This window comes from Aythya ferina (assembly GCF_964211825.1).
Source record: "Aythya ferina genome assembly, chromosome: 3".
NCBI lineage: Eukaryota > Metazoa > Chordata > Aves > Anseriformes > Anatidae > Aythya > Aythya ferina.
The window spans coordinates 75,974,480-75,996,844 of NC_140298.1; the positions used below are offsets into that span (position 1 = coordinate 75,974,480).

The following is a 22,365-nucleotide window of genomic DNA, read 5'->3' on the forward strand; positions in this document are numbered from 1 at the left end:
CCTACCTGCAGCATAGTTAACCAGGTTAAAGTCCATGCCCATGTCCTATCACTAAACAGTTCACCAGAGACACAACATTAATGAGGTAAAATCAAAATCCACACATGTACAGCCAACTCAAACAATTTTCTATGCCTTTCCTTAGGCCAAAATGCACAGTCAAGAAAACAGCTATAAAGAAAACCCGAACAAATTTATTAGCCAAAAAGCTGCTTATCTTCTGAAAGTAGGTGTAAAGCAAATTACCACTGTCTCAGCGAAACCACAGAGCAACAGAAAAAGGATGAAGAAATGGGAAGCACGTTTCAATAGTTACACAGAGAACAAAGAAATAGAAGACAGAAGCATTTTGTACGAATATAGTTAAGGCAACATATTTCAAGGCCTACAAGATACATAAATGGCATACAAATACAACATTTATAAAAGTACATAAAAAAGAATTTTAAGTACAGTGCATGCAATATCAAAACAGTCTATAAAAAACTTGTCAAACTTCTCTGCACGGTATTAAACAGTTTTTAGGCACTCTAAGCCTGCACAAGGCTAAAAGAAAAAAGAAAGGCTAGAATTAATAAATGAAGTTCATTTCCAAACGATGTTACTAACATACATACTGGCTTTGAGAACGAGATCGGTGGCCTGCTGCTGTAAGCGTTCTCTAGCAGCTGCTAGCTCACTTTCCACTTCTTTGTGTTTGCTTAGCAATGACATCTCCTCCTCCTTCACATCGTCTAGCTGTTTTTGAAGAACCTAGAGGAAGCATGGTATAACATCTTATTATATAGAATCATGTTTAAATTTAAATGAGCTTTTGGTGAAAATGTAAATAAAAGACCTGTTAGCAAGCAAGTTTTATTCAAACAAAAGCTGAAATCTTGCAATATTGTCACCGTACTCATTTTGTTCTACTTTTCCCAAAAAAGATCCAAAGATACTGTATATATGGCATAACAAGGATGCATAAAGAGAAGTGCGACAATATTCAAAAAGGTGTATGAAAAATAAAAGTGGCAATGTAATCCACAGATTTTAGGGACCAATTTGAGATGCTTGTTTTCAGGTATCTCAGAGTTCTTCAAATTGAAGAATACATTATACTTGCACAGCAGTTTTCATTTTCCTTAATTAAACAGAGTTGAAAATGGACTTTTGGAAGATCCCTTGGGAAACTGAAAGAGATATTTGGTATTCATCTTCTGATACATCAAGAAGGTAGTCTTCTTTCACTATAGCCTGTAGCCTTTATACAAGAAAGCAGCAAAATATTGCATAAGATTGGCTAGAATTAGATTATAAATGGAAAAAGCTAATAGTCTATCTTAGCTCTAACCAATGATGTCCTGGATGCTTCCAGAATTACTAAAATTCAAGGTACTTGGAAACTTGAGTTACTAAGACTGCTAAAGTCAAGATACTTAAGTTTCCTCACAGAAAGGAAACTTTCCTCAGCACAGTTACCAAAACGCAAGCAGTATTTCACAGAATTTTTTCCTTCATGTCCAACATATCCTGTCCTTCCTTTCTGATGACCCCCCAAAAAAATCAGTCTTTATGGAATGTCTTGTCCTTCTTTATGGACAAGAAAGGTTAGTATTGAACAAAAACTTCAGTATCTAAATACTACTGAAAATATATGCAAGATTTCAGATACTGCTAGTAAAAACATCCCTGGAGACTTTTTTATTATAAAGTTAAAATACATAAAGTTGGTTGTTTTTTTTTTTTTTTTTTGTTTTGTTTTGTTTTGTTTTCCTTGCCTCCCACAAACCTACTGTTCTCCATACCCAGGATGTTTAGGCCAGGTAGTCATTATTGATCTCTATAAGCACAACTGCACTGAATAAAGAATATTCATTATACTTACCTTGACCGTTCTATGACATTCTTGTATAATACATTTCTGCAGCCCGGATAAATGGTTTTTCACCTTTTCTAGCAAGTGTTCCAATTTAACCAGCATAACATCTCAGTCATTACCAGTCACCATCCTCCTTCCTACTCTGAACCTTTTGCTTTGGGAGGTAGGGATGAATTTATGGGAAGACCCGATGCGAAGATTCAGCACTGTTCCATGAACGTGTGAGTTCCTAAGTGGTAATAGTTTTGAGTAATCTGTTGAGTACTTTCTGCACTTTGGGTAATATGGCTGGATCAACCGAGTTCTGGTCATGTCCAGCTGAAAGCAAGACACTTTCCCTGTATAAAGACACTAAAAATATCCCCTGGGCTGGGGCTTCTAGATTCTACTGGAATATAAGCAAATATTAATCCAGTCTGGGAAAATTAAATAAAATACTATAAATAAATAAATAACATCTAGAAATGGATGAAAATCAATTATTAATAGCAGAAAATTCATTTTACATGTTCCAAGCACCTCAACCTAACTTCCTGACACAAAGACAGCCTAAATAAGAAAAGAAAAAGAAAAAAAATCAGTCCTTGAAACAATGTATTACTGGCCTCACCTGAACATTGTTTTCTGCTGTACTAAGAGCCACTTGAAGTTTTTGGCATTTTTCCCGTAGACTGGCAGCTTCATCCTGGACCATTTGTAACTCGGTTTTAAGTTTTCCCAGGTTCTTCCGTAAAATACTTTCTTGGTTTTGAAATTCTTTTCTCAGCTCCACCTCTTTCTCTTTGCAAGCATGCAGACTTTCAGCTGTAAAAAGCTGAGATCTTTTCAAAGAATCAAGTTCATGTTCATAGAAGGACTGTGCTTTGCTGAGTTTGCCTTCGTAATCCTCAATGAGTTTTTTTCTTTCCAGTCTTAACTCCTCAACTTTATTGTTCAAGTCTTCCAGCTCCAGTCTGTGCAATTCCTCTAGCTTTTCTTGCCCCTTACTCAAGGTAGCATTCTGACTCTGTTGAGTCTTCAGAAGTTCTTGAATCTCAAGCCTATGTGCAGCTCTCAAGTCTTCCAGAGCTGTACGCTTGTCCTTCTCATACTGCACTTGCAACTGTATGAAACTTCGTAGCCTTTCCTCAAATTTCTTTCTAATCTCTTCTACTTCTCTTGACATGGTCACTACACGTTGGACATGCTGGGCTTCTGCACAAAGCTGCATATCCTCAACTCTACCCTTATATGCTTCAAATTCTGTCAAGGCCTGATGTTTCATCTTTTTATGATCTTCCAGTGACTCTTCCAAAACCTGGATCTTTCTCTTAAGATCCATTTCTTCTGCAACTTTACTTTTATACTGCAAGATCTTCTCTCTGGTCTCTGCAAGAATTTGCTGAATTTCTTCTTCATGGGCATCCTTAAGGGCTTGGATGGCAGCTTCGTGTTCATCATTTTTAGTGTTCAATGCATATATTACCTGCATGTATTAAATAGTAATATACTGTGACAAGGCATTCTGGCATCCTAATTAAAAAAAAAAAATAAAACAAAAAACAGCTTAGATACTTTGCTACTTTGACAATCTGGCTCGTTTTCCTGATACAATTAAGTCACCAAATGGTCTTATCAATTTAACTGCATAAACTCTGTATTATAAAAATACAGATATAAATATAAAATTACAATTTTACACATTTTGTAGAATGGGCTTTTATGCTTTTTAACCAATAATTTTCCTGATCAAAGTTTTGCCTTTATAAGCATGCTGTTGCTGTAAACACCACTGGGTGGAAAAAAAAAAAAAAAAGCACATTCAAAATCTGAAAAACAAAACATTTATTTAAAAGAATTAAAAGCATTGCCTAAAAAGAAATGCGAACAGAAGTTTTCTATCAGAAAACAAACACACACAAGACAGTGTAAGTTCCAATTTCCTTTCATGTTGTAATGAAGTCTAAAACTCAAATTCCTTCTTTCCAAATGCTGACTGTTCTTAAATATTTTATTTTAAACAAACCTCAAATGCCAACATTGATTGCTGTGGTTTAAAGGCCTGAGGGTTGCTTGGATATAAGTAGGTTTTTTTGACAGCTTATCTGGAAGACAACCTGCACAAAGTCTCCTAAGGTCTGAGGTCCCTGGCTATGTGAGCTTGCCAACTCCTCCGTTTGCAAGTCAGATGAACAGAAGGGTAGCTGGCAAAGCAGCCAACAGTTTGGGGAGCCCAGGAAGATATGCAGCTCAAAAAGGTTGTGAAGCCAGCAAAACTACCTAACATTCAGTGCAAGTTTTACAGTAACCGGGTATATCCTATGGGATGTTTCAATTGCCCCACAACGTGGTAGTTTGTCTTTCTGGTTTTAAACCAAGTATTCTCACCAACACACAGAAGTGGGTGCAAATGTACGTATCAGTGAAGAAACTCTTTACACTGTAGTAAGTGGATTTTAGTACAATATTTTGTACTCCTGAATCCAGCAACCCACACACCTCCCAGATGTTAGAGGCAACAGAACTGTAAAACACATCTGAACGGGGGGAAAAAAAAAAAGAGACTGATTATAATATTTAATACATCTTAAAAATGAATAACGAGAAGCAAAAAAAAAAAAAAAAAAAAAAAGTCAACAAAAAAGAGGCAGAGAATCTAGAAGAAAAGTGCCCTTTAGTTTCTTTGTGAGAACAGAACCTAGACCAGCCCTCTATTAGCATTTAACCAGGCAACAGAGGAGGATGCATTGACGGGCACTCAGAGCTGGGACGTACAAAGAAGGCCCACAATCACTCTCCAGGCACCAACTACAGAGCTTCTGCCATCTGGTCTGCAGTCAAGGGTTCATACACATTAGACAGATCAAAACTGTTTCCACAAGGGAAAAGGCAAAGTCAAGATTTTGTCCTGGTAACAAAGACAGTTACCATATTTTTCATTTTTCGTGCATGTGTGTGTCTGTGTCTGTTTCTTAAAAAAAAAGATTCCAGGCATTATATTCTACATTTTATTGTCTAAAATCACAAACTTACCATACAGTCATCTGGGCTGAGGGGAGGATGGGGGGGAGGTAGGGATGGGATGGGACGTATCACTAAAAGGGCACGGGCTTTATTTCTTGTTTTTAATAGAATACAAAAAGTAAGTTCTGAAACATCAAATACAAAGGGGAAAAATACCTAAGCTACCTCACTCAACTTTATACAGCAGGGAAACAACTTTTTTAAAGATTACCTTACATTATTCAAATTCATTTTTTTCTCACCTACGTAAATGTTAGTTAGTGAAAGAGGAAAAATGGCTCTGCCATGCTTTTGGTGACTGTGATTAACATTGCTAATATTGCTGTAGGCAGCAGGTAGTCTTTTGGATTTCCCTAGAAAAAAATAGGTTTCCTAGTGCAAATGAGCTTTGTAGCTCAGAGACTCAAAATTTTCCTCTAATACATTACAAAAAAAATGACACTAAGTGACATGCAATTCCATTAACAGAATCATAATTATTGTTTTAATGCCTGGCACCCAAGGGTTTTCAACCTTTTATATTCTCAGTGGTTTTGGTGATGCCAACAGGAATTTCTGAGTGCAAAGCTCTCCTCTCTCTCCCGTCACCACCATACAGTCAAATTTCTCCATTACTGGAGGGTCAAGACACATCATTTGTCCAACCAGTCACAAAAGCAAGTACCACGTGTGCACATGCACAAAACCACACAGGTGCAAGGGCCCCAGTCTGGACCTTGTCCTGATTTACTGACTTATGTCCTGGGCTTCACCTTGGACCTGCCTTATGACCACAGCCTTGAGGCACACATGGCAGAGTGCACCTGACATGAATGTGAAAGACATTAGGTCTTCTTAACAGGTAGAATCTGCCTCTTTGTATAAACCTAAGCACATAAACTTTGAAGTGCCACCCATTAACAGGAGTAAGCTTTCTTCCAACTCCTAATTATTGCCTTCACTGTGCTTACAGTTACCATACACAACTTCTCCACAGGACCTCAGACTCTTACAGCACAAAGCAGAGCCCTTACTTGTCTCTTCAGAAGGTCACCTCTTTATTTCTCCCTCATCAGCCACTCAAGTTAGAAGGTTTACCATTAAATGGATGACCTTAAATTCTGACAAATCTACCATACAACATGGGATTTTCTTCATCTCCTGCCACAGAACTTGGACCATTTTCACACTAACTGCTATGTTCCTCATTTCTTCAGTAGACTATTAAAACTCCTGGAATCCAGTATCCACGAAATAGAAGAAAATAACTGCAGCTAAGGTTAACAAGGTGTATAGCATGCAAATAAAAAAGTAAAATGCTAAGTTTCCGAAAATTCAGAGGTAGAAAGGTTGCAAAAAATGGAGGAGCACAGATAAAACAAGTTTTGTAGTCTTCATTTATGAACCAAAGGATGAGCCATTTCCTAAGCATGCTTGTTATATTTTTAAATTATAGTTTTAAAATTATAGTTTTAAAATTAAATTTTTAAAATACACTAGTACAACTGCACATTACCAAGAAGTATAAATTGCTCATGTTTTCCCCAGCTCCACTCTAAACGCATCATACACACTGCAGTCCTTATCAGATGGCATGAAAAAAAGTAGACTGTATTTTCAGTTAGTATGGTATTCCAGAACTAGTACAGACCAAACTGTCTCCAAGAATACCGTGGGACTATCAGCTAAAAGTCTTAATACTTTTTATACAAAACAATAACATGCCTAAGAAGAATCCAATGAAACACTACGTGTTTTGGTCTGAAGAACTCCAACAGAATTAGTGACAAAAACAGTAATGACTTTTTTATACCAAGGACTGGGCACTGGCATGTTTAGTTGTACTTCGTGTGGTAACATTCAGCAAGTCTTTTGCTGCATTGGTGTCTTGCACCGCATGGAATACAGACAACAGCATTCAACACTTTGGCTGAAAGATGAAGTTTGACTACTTGGCTGAGAATCATTTTTGGCTCCAAACCAGATGTTATACTCCTGCATAGTCAGCTGCACTTGGGTCATCTGCTCCTGCCAGCAATTCCATCGTGATGGAATGAATGCTTTTCCAATTAAAAATGGGTATCTCACCTTAACTCTAGTATTAGGTGCCAAATATATTTTGTAGCACAAAAAAAAAAAAAATCACCAAAAATGACTGTGGTTCATTTTTTTCAAGTTTGCATGGAAACAGGAACTCATACCTATTAGAAAAAAATGCAAAGATGAACCTTACATCTCTGGTAAACCTTCATTTTGGACTTGACAGGTGGATACAGGCTTGACAGGCTTGAGGGTAGGAAAGCTCTGCAGGAGGATCTGGATAGGCTGCACCGATGGGCTGAGGTCAACTGCATGAAGTTTAACAAGGCCAAGTGCCGGGTCCTGCACCTGGGGCGCAATAACCCCAAGCAGAGCTACAGGCTGGGAGAGGAATGGTTGGAAAGCTGCCAGGCAGAGAAGGACCTGGGAGTGATGGTGGATAGTCGGCTGAATATGAGCCAGCAGTGCGCTCAGGTGGCCAAGAAGACCAACGGCATCCTGGCTTGTATTAGGAACAGCGTGACCAGCAGGGCTAGGGAGGTGATCGTCCCCCTGTACTCAGCTCTGGTGAGGCCGCACCTCGAGTACTGTGTTCAGTTTTGGACCCCTCGCTACAAGAAGGACATCGAGGTGCTTGAGCGGGTGCAGAGAAGGGTGACGAAGCTGGTGAGGGGCCTGAAGAACAAGTCCTACGAGGAGCGGCTGAGGGAGCTGGGCTTGTTCAGCCTGGAGAAGAGGAGGCTCAGGGGTGACCTTATCGCTCTCTATAGGTACCTCAAGGGAGGCTGTAGCGAGGTGGGGGTTGGCCTGTTCTCCCACGTGCCTGGTGACAGGACGAGGGGGAATGGGTTTAAGTTGAGCCAGGGGAGTTTTAGGTTAGATGTTAGGAAGAACTTCTTCACTGAAAGGGTTCTGAGGCACTGGAACAGGCTGCCCAGGGAAGTGGTGGAGTCACCATCCCTGGAAGTCTTCAAAAGACGCTTAGATGTAGAGCTTAGGGATATGGTTTAGTGGAGGGCTGTTAGCGTTAGGTCAGAGGTTGGACTCGATGACCTTGAGGTCTCTTCCAACCTAGAAAATTCTGTGTGATTCTGTGTGATACCCGTGGCCTGAACCACCAGAGACTCTAGAGACACCCCAAGACTTGGTCTGTGCTACATCTCTTTTTCATGAGCTGCAAAAAAACTGCAGTGCCAACGAGGAATTGCTCATGCATAACTTATATTTGGAACACACACACCAATGAGCCTAACCTACCCCTTCTAGCAGTGGATAAACAAGAATTGAGCTGCTTCACACAGGAAGTAGTAAAATATACTGGGAAACATTAACAAAGCTTTTCTACGGGCAAGTCACACCCCACAGATACAGCGGGATACAAACAGAAAACTAAGTCTACAACATTGACAAGAGACATCAGAAGATCTTCCAGGAATTAATTTTATGTAGTAATACTACAGTCCAGAACAATCACACATTTTGTTACATTTCCCCCTTTTCTTCCTGTCTGTTCACAAGTAGGTATGCTACATTTCAGTACTTAAAATGTATGTATTATGACCAAGGAAATGTCAAGTAAAGACAAAAGACATAAGATAACCAGTCCAAATCCCTAAAAAGTTCGTCTTTATTAGACAAATTTCTGGTCTGGAGCTGTAAAAGCAGTGTCCCCCTCCAACAGCATCTGTCCAAAACAGCCAGGCAAAGTACTGTACCAGTATTCCTTTGCACTAAAATCCAAGTAGGGCAAGAACTTGACATTTCCCCCCATCCTTGAAGTGTACTTCTACAAGAAAATTTACTGTAAAACACCCTTGAGCTGTTCAGTACAGTCTTTGTACATTAACCAAATTTATGCCTAATTAAAATTCATTACTTATTTCCCTTAGAAACTCTGAAAACAAATACCAACTTATTTTTACTTGGGAATGTTTGTTGCTGTAGTAATCTCTAATGCCTTCTGTGTAAAAGGAATTGTTTAGAGGATGGTGACATGAAGTTCAGCATAATTTATTTCCAAGCAGAACACATCAACAGATTTCCACTTCTACCTAACATTCAACCTTTGAATGAAAACAAATTATGGGGAGGGGTTCACTTGCACATTTACTGTGAAACATTTACACTTAGTTTTCTTTTAAAAGAGAAGTCTTGATAAGTCAGGGGACATACACTGTTCACTAGCAGCTAAGCAAGGCAAGCAGATGTAATGTCACACAAACAGAAATACAGATGAAATGGCAAGAGCTATTTGAAGATACCAGTATAGTCCCGTGAGAGTGGTTGAATATTCAGTTGATTAACATTAGCCACTGACTGGAAGTAGTGTATAAGATGCGTGTTAAAGAAAGCTGCAGATGGCGTGCCTGCTGACCAGATTCTAGTGAACTGATTTTCAGGAGTAAAACATCCAGAAATGATCTGCAGAATCTTGAACCAAAACACTACTTCCAGGAGAAAAAGTAGACTTGAAGACCCTGACGTAAAGATGAGAAGCATTTGGATACAAGAGAAGTGCACTTCTTTACTATAAATCAAAATAGACATGAGGACTTCCCCATTACAAGAGAGATGGATACGTGCATCGCTGCTGCTGCTTTGCATGACCTGCCATGTCATGACATCTACTACATGACATCTATTGCCGAGAGAAATGCTCAGCTGTTCTAGCCTTGTGTTGCTGGCTCTAAGAGAGTCATGCAAGTCCATATTATACAGCAATCCAGTTCTGTACATTCGTGTTACACTGTTCTCAACTACAGCTATTTCTAGGCAGTGTATTTCCTGCATGATTAAAAGACACTTTGTTTGTTAAGTGTGTATAGCATTGTTTTCAACTGTAAAGTATAAAACCAGCTTGCAGGATAAGTCAGAATAAAAAGTTTAATATTTTTGATGTCAGAACAAAATTTATATTTGCATTTTCACGATGACATATGTTAGTATGGCCCAAGTACACACTGCAGAAAGACTTACGAAAGATTAAAAAAATAAGTTTTAAAAAAAGTTTCAAAAGTTAGAGTGCTTAAGTCAGAGAACAAACATAATTCCTCCTTGGAAATTAGTTCTTATTTTTCAATGCAGATGATACCTGTAAATCAAACTAGAGTCCTAAACCACTTACTTGCTTAATTGATAAAGAAAGCTCTCTTACAAAAATGTGTAAGAGAACATAACCACACAGCCTCTAAAGAGCAAGAAGGAATTCAGTACCAGTGGTCTAAATGGCTATTCAGGAAAAAATATCAGAGCAAAAAGCACACACTGCAGGACTTCCAACTTAGTATTTTCAGCTACAGCATTTTTTCATTTTATGGAAGCCTTAACTACAACAGATCTCTGAAAGTTTAATGGTAAATGCTGATTTTTCAGAATGCAAAAGGGAAATCCCAACTAGAAACTTCATTCATGAAACTGTTGTAACTATAGAATAATTTGAGCCACTTACCCAGACATACCATACTACCTTGATGTAATTTCTCTTCCTTTCTCTGGAAAAGTTACCAAGGTTTTAACAAACAAACAAAAATTGATGTTCAAACCAAGAGCTGATCAATAAGCTTCCACTCCTTTTCACAGTTTTTCTCCTAAAACTTTAAAAATAAATAAATAATAAGGAACGAAGCTGCCATGGTCACTTTTGCTCAAATCACACCACTTGTCAGTCCAAGTTTCACCTCAGGCTGAACTTTGAGAATAATATCTAGGACAAGTTTGCAATGTCCCAGTGGTAAACTTTCCAGCAACCTACAGGGCTCTATTGTACAGTGAAAAACACATTTCAAAGCTACCTCTCAGTTTTTGCACAATACTGGCTATTATTTTTGTCATTTCACAGCAACAATTTAAATGTTCAATGCATAATTTTTATTAACTATTACAGAAACAACATATGCCCAGAATCACAGAATAGCTGAGGCTGGAAGGCCCCTCTGGAGGTCATCTGGTCCAATCACCATGCTCAAAGGAGGGTCAGCTTAAAAAGGTCACGCAGGGCCCTTTTGAAGTGTGTTTTGAATATCTCTAAGGATAGAGACACTTCAACATCTTGAGGCAGCACATGTTAATGAACACAACCCTTTGAGCCCAGCATTTCAGGCAGTCTTCATGCTATCTCAATGTTTATTTGTCTAGCACTCACCTGGAAAAACCAAACTGGCACACGACAAACAGCAGTGAAGACGCACTTAGTGTTAGATTTCCTAAAAGCAATCCTGCAAAAAATATGGCTCTGAATACACTTTTTTTTTTTTAAAAAAAAAAAGTCTCTTATCTATCTAGAGAGTGTGTATCTATAAAAATACTTCAAGTTTTTGCCATTCCCTCTACCCCAGGTTATCTGACAACTGAATAAAGTCACGAAGTGCATACTTAAGTAGGAAAATTGTAGTATCTCCATTAAAGACCTACAGGAAAACTGATATCCTGGTGGCAGCTTACGGCTATGTTGTTTTGTCCAAAACAATCTCTTTTCCATTCTTCTTATTGAATATAGTAAGGGGAATCCCATGGCTGCTCAACCCAAATATTAAGTCACCATTCTGTTATAAATGGCTCAGGATTCAAATTAGGATTAAATAAAAAAATAGGATTTATTGAAAGAATATAAAGGAATAGAGGTAAGCAAACAGCGCTGGGTGCACCGGGAGTCTCCGCTCCACCAGGACGCACACCAGTTACATCAAGCAGCTGATTTTTATGCTCCTAGACTAATACATATTCATTACTACTTCTAAAAAAAATAGATTATTAAAATTAGCTTCCGGGGTGCAGTCCCTCCTACTGGAGCATGCGCAGTCTCCTCTGGGGTCTCTTCTGGGGGTCTCTAGGGGTCTTCCATGCTGAAGGCTCGCAGTCTTCCTCTCCCCCTTTGTACTTACTGGGCACCATCCCAAGTTTACGGAACATCTTCTTCAAGTCTTGTCTCCCAGCCGCCCTTCAGCTTCTTTCTCCTTCCTCTTTATCTCTCGGCCCCCCCTAACCAGATACCAAAGATCCACATAGTATCCCATAACAGTCACTAGTTGTTATCAGTTGTTCTGAAACTCCCAGACACACGAGTAATTAAAACATTCTTCCCCAGCCATTCACAGACACATCTATAGCAGTGTTAGAAATAGAAGTCCGGAATAACAAAAGCAAACAGGTTCATAAATTTAAGAAGTGATAAATTGACTAGAATGAGGGGGAGACTGGGACACACTGCATCTGTGGTTCAAGAATTAAATTGCCAGTGCAGGGCCCAGAGGCAGACAGGATTCAAACAGAATTGTTCTTTATGGACACGAATTGTTAAAACATTCCTCACAATTCCAACATCTGTATTTTCTGACGGTGGTTACCTAATTGGATCTAAACTCTATCAGTGATATAGTTTTCTCAAGAGCTACACTAGTTAATGTTCTTAAAAAGCTGTCCTATGCATCTGCAATAAAGATTTTTACTAATGCTTTTGTTTGGCATCTGGAATGCAACATGATTCAGAGCTGTTAAATGATTAAGAGTACTTAAATTGTAACGATTATCTGGATTTGTGCTTTTACAGTACTTCATTCAACATCAAATGGAAAGCATTAACTCCTTTTGTTCCAGCAATTCATCATATAAAAGTAGATCTGTTCAGAGTTTCTCACCTCCCGTAAATATCCCTAACACCTGACAGGTCAAGTCAAATAAGGTTTTTCATCAAGGCTTCAAGTTTTGGGCACCAAGAACTATCCTAGGAAGCAAAGAAAATCTTTAATAGCTGGCATGATAAAGAAGGATGATTAAAGGAAAACCAAGAAATCTTTCTTCAGCATACACACACACACATAAATACATATATAAAATGAAGGAGTTGAGAAAATATTGGAAATCTTAGGACACACCCATAAATACGCTTGCAACCATTTTTTTTTTTAAACTAAATACTTGCGTGCAACTTCACATTAAATAATTAGCTTAAGGCCTTGTGCCTTGAGGCATGTACAGGTCTGTATCATGCACATGTCAGTTTATATATATTAAGTCTCTCAAATGAAAATGCCCAGTTCTGACTACTACTGTAAAACTCTCCATTTTTATATGAAAGAGGAAATGAGAAGCACACTAAATTGGTAGTATATTGCAAAATACACCATTGGCTAACAGAAGACTTGAGAATGATCAAATAAACCACATATAAAGGTCACCTTCATAGAATATCAAGGAATTATTCTGAAGCACTTTCAAAGACTATTCATAGTATGATGCAAATTCTAAAACACCCACTCTTCTGCAGAATTATGAACAATGTCTCAACTTCTAAGAAACAATGCAGAATAGATTTGCTTTGCAGAGTAAAACATTTAGCAGCAGACAATAAATTTGTTTGTTTAATACTTTTTCAAAGTTCAGTTTCAAACAGCTATCAAATAATTAAGTAAACAATACACGGATGTTATTAATAGCACTTTTAAAAACGTTAAGCACAAGTATCTCCAGCAATTAATGCACTTCTTCCCCTAACACAGTCAGGAAAGGTTCTAATAAGGAGGAAAAACTTTGATACCTAGCTTTCCAATTTGTTTTGGTTTTTGGCAGGTCTTCTCACTAAATCTAATAGATATTTAAAGAGAACTTCTGCTGCTTTCTTCTTACAGTTTAAAAGGTTAGAAAGTCTGTATAATATAGCTTGGTGAAATTAATTGATGCCATATAGGACCATAGAACAGCTTGGGTTGGAAGGTGCCTTAAAGACCATCCAGTCCCAACCCCTGCCATGGGCAGGGTCACCTCCCACCAGACCAGGTTGCTCAAAGCCCCATCCAGCCTGGCCTTGAACACCTCCAGGGATGGGGCATCCGCAGCTTCTCTGGGCAGCCTGTGCCAGGGCCTCATCCATTCCTCTGGGTGAAGAATTTCCCCATAACCTCTAATCTAAACCTACCTTCTTTTAGTTTAAAACCATTTCCCCTTGTCCTGGCATTATCTGACTAAGCAAAAGTTGCTCTGCATCTTCTTTATAAACCTCCCTTTAAGAACTGAAAAGCTGCAATGAGGCCACCCCAGAGCCTTCTATTCTGTAGGCTGAACAGCCCCAGCTCTCTCAGTCTTTCTTCATCCTCATGGCCCTAATATGCCTTCTAAGCCATACCCTTTCCCAAAATCCTATACATGACACATTGAGAAGTGAAATTGCACTGTAGCTGCAACTTCCTCCCTTTTCCAGTTGCCTAAGAATAGAGAAAATTTATCTAAAAAAAAAAAGCTAAGCAATCTACTGTACTACATGTTTTCTGTTTGAAATCAATGTAGCTTTCTTTAGAAAGGAAGCGCAAGGAAGGTATAAATTATATGAAGGTGTAACTGCCAGGAGATTAATCTGTGTCGACATCTGCTACAGCCTCCTGGCACTCTTAGAGAGCAGGTAACTCACCATTTATGAAGTTAAACACAAGAGTACAAGAAAGATCAGCTATGTGTTAACCCCCAAGTTGTCATGCAGTAAATTGAACACACATTAGAAAGCCAAACTAATCAGATCATTTTCAAGCATGCTTATTTTCACAGCTAAGCACACATAAAAGAGTTGACCAGAAAGGACACACAATTGACAATTCCACCATGATAAAGGTGGAATTGCAAAAATAGTCTTTCACAGCCATCTAATAAGCAGGATTAACTTAGGTATCCCTTTTGCATGCAACTGGAATCAACTGTTTTCTCCTGTTACAGACCAGTTTAGCAGATATTTGCAAATGCATCTCAATGCCCTTGGGCTGGGCAAGGCACGGCAGTATTGCCAACAGCACCCAATCACAATCCCTTTCTGGTTCTGGAACGTTAACCTCTACCAAGCGAGTTATGTCAGAAACAACCATCACAAATCTGTAGCACAATTAGCTTCAGGCAATTTGCTAAGACAGTTAAATCTTGAGAAGCAGACCGCAACAACAACAACAACAACAAAGATTTAGTGACAGATGTACAAATTCCACAATTTGCCTCCTGGTGAGTAAGAAACCCATTTGCCCTCTAATCATCAAATCAGAATACAGTTGACACATCTGCTGTATGATTAGACCTTAAATCACTTCAAGGAAAACAGGACAGGCCAAAGGACTACTCCAATTTCTGCTTTAGTCACTGAGCTGCATTGTCTTACAGACTTAATTAATTAATATTTGATTTGGGACTTTCAAGCACAGAAAGCCCCAGAGAAAATTAAGCTAGTGTATCTATATTGCATCTGTTTGTGGGTATTTGGACTCCAAAGCAATGCACGGGGAAGTTCTCAGAGCTGAGCAACTGACTTGGCATTCAAGAGATAATGTTAGTTTGCCCTTGGCAAACAACCCACACAGCAGAGTTTTCTCTCAGCAGAGTGATATTATTAAGTTCAAATCTTCTCAAAACAAAGAGTAACAACACCTAACTGAAGTAACAGGGTGAAAAAGGAGACATATTACAGACTTGTACCACTTTTTTTTTCATTAATCATCAAAATAACTGTTTTAAAGCTTTATATAATCTCAAGATGCAATTTCCTCATCTTCTGAGAGCTTTTTTTTTTTTTTTTTTTTTCTATGAGGGCTTTTGAATCTAACAGACTTATGCAACTTTCAGAAATAGCACACATTCCTTTAATGAATTTGATGACAAGACAACTTGGTTTCCAACTTTCTAAAATCCTTTAAAAGGTAAGAATGCAATTCTTTCAGAACAGACTTTAAGTATAAATCCCAAAAGAAATCGTCAAGTTTTGTGTGGTGTATTCCCAAAGTTAGCTTTAGGCAATCAAACCTGAACCCATTTTTAAGAATTTTGCCAATATGAATAAAATCCTGCTGCTGCTGACTTAAACACTCTCTAGCATATCTCAAGATGCTAACCGACAGAGCTTCCTGAGAAGTACCACTGATGTTTCCAGTCCCACTTTGTCCTCCTGTCGTTCATTTTGGAAGTCAGTACCAAGCGACACGGCTCATACACTCGGGGAAATAATTCCCTGCAGTCAGGTACTCAGAGACATGGCCCACCACGCTGCCCCGGCTCCCGCTCAGCACCGCGGAGAGCAGCCGGCCGCAGCCTCCCTCCCCTTCAGCACCACGGCGAACGGCCGGGCTGCGGCCCCTGAGGCCGCCGGGGGCAGGGCAGGGGGCAGAGCCCGGCCCGCAGCCCCACCGCCAGCCACGGGCCAAGCCTCACACAGGACTCTGCCTGCACGGCTTCCAAGAGAAGCACGCACAGCCTCAGACTTCGATAAAATATATAGAGCGCGTTGAGAAAATCTGTTCTTGTAGATGAACTTGAGACTACTCTGAATTCCTCGATGAGGCACTGGCTTTCGTGCTTCCCGCCCACTAAAACATCATTTCTTTTGGTACACTTAATGTTTTACCTTTTCTGCAAGAACCTCCAAGAATCCATTTTCTACAGATGAGGGCAGAGGCTCAAGAATTACTAGCTAACCTAGAGCCCAGTAAAGGCATGTGAGTCAGGACTCCAATATGACTTTCTTTAAGAGGTCACATTTACCAAGATTTGATACGGGCACATACAGAAGCTATAATTTATGATCTGCATTTAACTTTTTTTTTTTTCATGTAATCATAGAACCAAACAATAATAGAATCATTAAGGTTGGAAAAGATCTCCAAGATCATCTGGCCCAACCACAAGCCTACCACTAACGTCACCACTAAACCATGTCCCTAAGCACCACGTCCAACCTTTCCTTGAACACCCCCAAGGACGGTGACTCCACCACCTCCCTGGGCAACCTGTTGCAATGCCTGACTGCTCGGGAAGCCTGTCTACCAGTGCAGATGGAGGCAAAGAAGTTGTTGAGTACCTCAGCCTTCTCCATGTCTGTCATTGCCAATTACTCAGATATAGAAGCTGACTCCTAATATAAGAAATTAGCCACCTATAATTGCTTACTACTATTTTCACCCCTCAGTCCATTTTCACAAATGTTAAAGGCACATGGTGGCCCGTGGGGACTCCTCCTGTCACCCCAGCTCAGCAGCCCGAAGGAAGCTGGGTCCTCTCTTGTGCTCTTCCTCGAGGCTCTGTGCAGAAGGGATGCCACCTCTCACACAAGGGCTGGGGGATGGGAAAGAAGCACTCACAAACCCCCTAAGAATCAGCAACAGAGTTCTTTATTGCCAGGACATCTTGCAGGTGAGCCTGCCGTATGTCCATGGTGTTTGGTGGCTCCAAGCTAATGCTTGGGATGGAGCCTGCGTGACGAGTAGGGAGCTCACCAGGCAGTGCTGCAACACTGTTGGTGGGCTCAGATGGCAGAGAGCAAAGAAATGCCAGGGTAACTGAAGGTCTGATCCGGCCAAGGTGGATCCATTTCCATCGGTTCCTCCACATCTGCTGGTGGATCCACCTGCATGGGCTCCACAGTGTTTGGCAGAAGGATAAGCCACTCCTTGCCTGGGACTGCCCAAATAGGATGCCTTCCATCCAGACTGTTTTCAGGCCAGGGAGCTGAACCAGGGGCTCGTCTGCTTCCACCCCTAGGTCCCATGCCACTGTCTGGCTGATTCCCATTTGTGGGTTTGATGCTGCCGTCTGGCTTACGGCCATGGCTGGGTCCCACACTGCGTTCCAGGCTATGGGTAGGCCTCTGCTCCCTGTGGCTGTCTGCCTGACGCTCCTGCCTTCACCCCACACTGCCGTTGTGCCACTGGGAAGGCCCAGGCCCCCTGTCACTGTGTGGCTGAGGGGGCGGCCTGTTCCCCGTGCCCTTGCGGTGCCAGTGGTACCGCCTGTAAGTGCCTGTGGGCTGTGTGCCAGAGGTACCTCAGGCACTGGTGTCAGTTGTGCCACAGGTGCTGCCCCTCTGCCCATGACACTTCTCGTTAGGTGCCTTCATTCTCGGTGCTTCCGTGGACTGCACTGCTGTCCTCTCACACCAAGGAGGCCTGCCTCTCACCTTACTGCTTCTGGACTTCTTCCTGCCGCACAAGCTGGCTGTCAGAGTGCCTAGAAGCTCAGCAAGTGGTGGGCCAGCTGCAGGGGTCTGGTTTTATAGGGCCCAGCGCAAGGGCAGGGCAGTGGTGGCCACTGTGAGCTCAGCAGGCCTCTGTGATGGAGTGGCCCACACGTGGCCAAAGGCGGCTGTGTTGGGAGCGGCCTGGAAGATGCCCTCACGTGGAAGGAGGAGGAGGGCTGGGGGCTGAGGGCCCCTTTTCTGAGGCTGGATCCCCCAGGCCATTTGGCTTGCCAGAGAGAAAGGCTGCCCCTCGGCCACAGGGACTGCCCTCCACCTCCCATCCTGTGCCCTGGGTTTATTCTTAGCACTGTTTTTTAGGTAATTTCATTCTATTATTTAGGGAAAAGAACAGAAGCAAGGCGCACCTTCAGCCCTAATTCCCATGTGCGCTTTGTGCGCTGAGTGAAGGATTTCTTCCTCACATCACATCTAATCTAAATCTCCCCTCCATTTGTTCAAAGCCATCGTTCCTTGTTCCATTGCTACACTCCCTGATAGAGTCTCTCTCCAGCTTTCTTTTAGGCCACTTTTATGGGTTAGGTGAGATGGCAAAATTGCAGGACCTTGCAAATTGCAGCCTTTTTCCACATGTTCCACATGACCTTTTCCTGCTCAGGCTCTAGCCTCTGGTCAGTGTAACACAGAATCATACAAACATTAAGGTTGGAAAAGACCTCCGAGATCATCTGGTCCAACCATCCCCCTACCACCGTCACTCACTAAACCATGTCCCTAAGCGTCAGGTCCAAAATTTCCTTTAACTTCTCCATGAATGGTGACACCACCAGCTCCCTGGGTAACCCGTTCCAATACCTGACTACTCTTTCTGACTATTTATTTCTGAGAATAAATGTCTCATTATTTCCAATCTAAACTTACCCTGGTGCAAATTTGACTTTTAGATGTTGTCCTGTGAGAGGACATGTTACTTACGTTGCCAAGCTAACGGTTTTCTGAAAGCAGGAAAATAAGTTTCCCTCAGTGCCAGGAACATAGGCCCATAAGGAAAAAAAAAGTTATGTACATATACATAACCATGTGTGTATCTGAAAAATAACTGCCATTAGAGGAAAAAAAAAAAGTCTACTAAACAAGTATCTCAAAAGAATAATCTAGGATTTGGAATGTGGTTTCTTCTGGAGTATCAACTTCCAGGCAAAGCACTCTTTGCTGGGGAGTGTAGTGATAGGACAAGTCTTTGGGCAACCTGATCTGAGGGGAGGTGTCCCTGCCCATGGCAGGGGGTTGGAACTCTAAGGTCTCTTCCAACCCAAACCATCCTGCAATTCTACGAAAACAATACCAAGCAATAAAAGCTTCATTTGCTTTAGGCTCTTTGTTTATGCAGGATATGCAAAAATAGAGAATATAGCAAGGTCTGCCCAAATATGAATGAAGCATAATGTTATATAGTAGATACTTGGAGGTAAGAGGTGAAGCAGAATGTACCTCATACACCAAATGATGAATGGTCTACACTGTAGAAGTACACATGACAAAGTATGAAGCAGAGCATAAAAATAAACATAAGACAAAAATCCTGGGAGTAGAGGGAACGGCCACAGAATGTTCCCCAGCCCAGCTCAAAGAACGTGCAAACCAAACATCATGTCAGATTCCAGTCCCTCTTTCAGGATATATTTTTGCATTTAAATATGTGCAACTTCTATAATAGCATAAACCAAATAGCCACGTTTTTAAAAAGAAAAAGGGACTGACTGATTTGCAGAACACAGGAACTGAATGGTCTATAAATTAATAATATAAAATTTGATACATAATGGGAAAACTACTGAACCAACTCAAAATATAGCTCAAAATTTTCGTATAAAGTTTCACCACTCAGTGGCACAACACAGATATATACTAAAATAAGTAATATAAGTAGCATATGTTACTGGACTGGCAATACAGATTAATGTTGGAAAGACAGACATTTTCAAGGTGTTTTGATTTTTTTTTTTCCTAGAAGCATGTCTTAGATTGCTAATTACTACAAGGTACAAATAAAATTCATTTTTTAAAGTAGAAAACCTATATTTATTATTACATAAAGCAGAAAAAAAATCTGTTTTAAGTTCTTTTACCTATTCTTTATTACAAAAATGGTTTATCACCATTTTCACATCTCAAATTTCAAAAGGACGAAGACAGTCACAGGAGATTACTGCAATGCATTTTAGTACAAGCTATCCAAACATATCAGCTTTCATAATGCAAAATATGACATCTGAGAAGGCAGTCCCAGACAAACCCTTAGCTAAAAGTTATAGCTTTCAGTCACATCAGGAGCAAAAACATCATTCAATTAATGATCTCTAGACTACAGCACACCTGTTTTCTGAAGACAGTACAATTCAGGTTTCTAGAAATTAAATTGTTCCAGCCAGTTTCCTAAAATTTATTTCATCACATGAAAAGGAAATTAAAAAATATACATTTTTGCAATCACATCATACTTCTTTTAGCTAAAAGGCTGTCTTTCATTTAATAGGAGCATCTTAAACCAGGACTTCATCAACTTTTTAACAGTAACTATTTTTAAAGGCTGTCACTTTGAGCCTAACCAAGTGACAACCTCAGTAAAAAGCTGTTCTCTCTCATAGGCTTCTATATGCAGTTTAAAAAGCCTGCCCACAGAAACAGAGCCAGGTAATGCATTAAGTAGGACAAGATGGTGAACAGCTTTAGAGTGTTTTTGTTTCTTCTGGTTATTTTTGGAATGCAATGCCTTTGGTTATTGGTATGACATCAGTCATTAGAAGAATACATAGAAGCCTGGCTTACCACTGCCAGCCTTGTATCAGCCAAGAGACACACTCATCTGATTTCATACCACTATGTAGAGATTTACTGGATGTATTTAAGAGTAAGTCTGAAAATAGTATAAAAAAAGCTGGTGACTATCTAAGGCAATGAAACTCCCTCCTCCCCTCCACAGAGTTAACCGCAGGAGAATAAAGCTTTCAATGTAGGTTTTTCACAAGAGACTTGGAGGTAAAATCAGGGTGAGGTGAACAGTAGAATCACTAACAAAATTACTATTTCTGATAAAGTCAAAGCCTGAGTTTAGAAAAAGAGATATTTAAAGAATGACCACGATTAGAAGTTCCTTACGGCTAGAAGTTAATGTGTAAATACGACTGATGACAAGTAACATTTCTATATATGCTTTAGATGCAGTGTGCACCAAAAAAAAAGCGTGACTGATAAGGTTTCTCTGCATGACAACACAAATATCTGAACACAAGCAATGCTGTTACTGGGTAGAGTTTTACAGTGTTTGAAGAAAGTATAGAACCGCCCTGACTTATATGACTTGTTCTAAAGAAATGGTATAAAGCAAGAATGAAAGACTCCTCATTTTGAAATAACTTCTTTGTACTTCATGGTACTCCAGCAAAAGAACAAACAAAAAACCGTCTTCTGCCTGTACATTTTTATAAGACCTCATAAATCAGAGCTTCTTATAGGACTGAGTACTTATGAATCATCATGGACACAGCACTTTAAAATGCTGCAAACAGATCAGCATGTAAGTTATATGTAAAGTGTAAAATTACATAGGGTTCTACCACCAATTTTCTTTCTCAAATATAGATAAAAGACTCTCCTCTTTACAAATTCTGTATTTGGAGCAAAGCATTTCAATGTTATGTTCTTAACAGTGAACTGACACTACCTTGATTTTATCTAAAGCAGATGATATTAGCAAAAACTTTTGTTTTGTTTTGCTGTTTTGGGTTCTTTTTGGTTTTGTTTTTTCAGAATGCAAAACTTATCTGAAACTGTAACAACAACAAAAACTAAACTTCAAGTATTTCTTATTCTTTCCATGGGATTTATGGAAAGATAAATCATATGTAAAAAGTAGATAAAGATTGACAGATTTTAAACTATGGCTGTTGTCATACCACGATTTGTTTATGGCCTGCATCTCTTTTTATTTTTTTCATTTTGACATATTGATAGGATTTAAGTACAAATTTCAATTGTTACTCTTTTGCTTTTTTTTTTTTTAAATATCCTTAATGTACTGATGTATCACATATAGCAGCTGAAGTACATTTCAGCAAGATTAACATCAACGAGTTATTCATCTCCTTGTAATGCTACATTATTTAAATACACCAAGAAGCGAGCACAAGCAGAGTAAAAGGACACATATTATTTGTCCTCTCTTTCACCTTGTCTGTTCATTTTGATTATTATTTTGGATAGATGTTTCCAAATCTTATAATCTCAAATAAGTTAATAAATACCTAAGCATACTGAAGAAGCATTTTATGTGAATGTACGATCATAGTTTTCCCAACAAAATCACAGTTTCAATTGCACACATAAAGAACATCTCTTTAGAATATTCAGGCACCAGTGGTCTCAGATGAACTCCCAGGCAATGGTCAAATATTAAAACTAGACAGAGCAAAGATATTTGATTTGAGCTTATTTTTACTATATAAAAAAGTTAGCATTCTTGTCCCACTCTACTCCTTTTTGATGCCTTATG

The 22,365-nt window shown here is 39.7% G+C and overlaps 1 protein-coding gene across 16 annotated transcripts in view; it reads right to left on the minus strand.

The window, feature by feature from the left end:
• The window catches only part of FAM184A (family with sequence similarity 184 member A), a 76,853-nt gene that overhangs the window by 48,491 nt on the left and 5,997 nt on the right, over nt 1–22,365 (minus strand). For all 16 annotated transcript variants that reach the window (XR_014690925.1, XR_014690926.1, XM_084513221.1 and 13 more), the window contains exons 2-3: nt 2,472–3,326; nt 618–753 (exon numbers count right to left, since the gene is read on the minus strand). Coding sequence is in view for 14 of the 16 variants with exons in the window: in XM_084513221.1 (XP_084369347.1) it covers nt 618–753; nt 2,472–3,326 (991 nt within the window). In the remaining 2 variants the exon portion in view is untranslated. The remainder of the gene's footprint in view (nt 1–617; nt 754–2,471; nt 3,327–22,365) is intronic.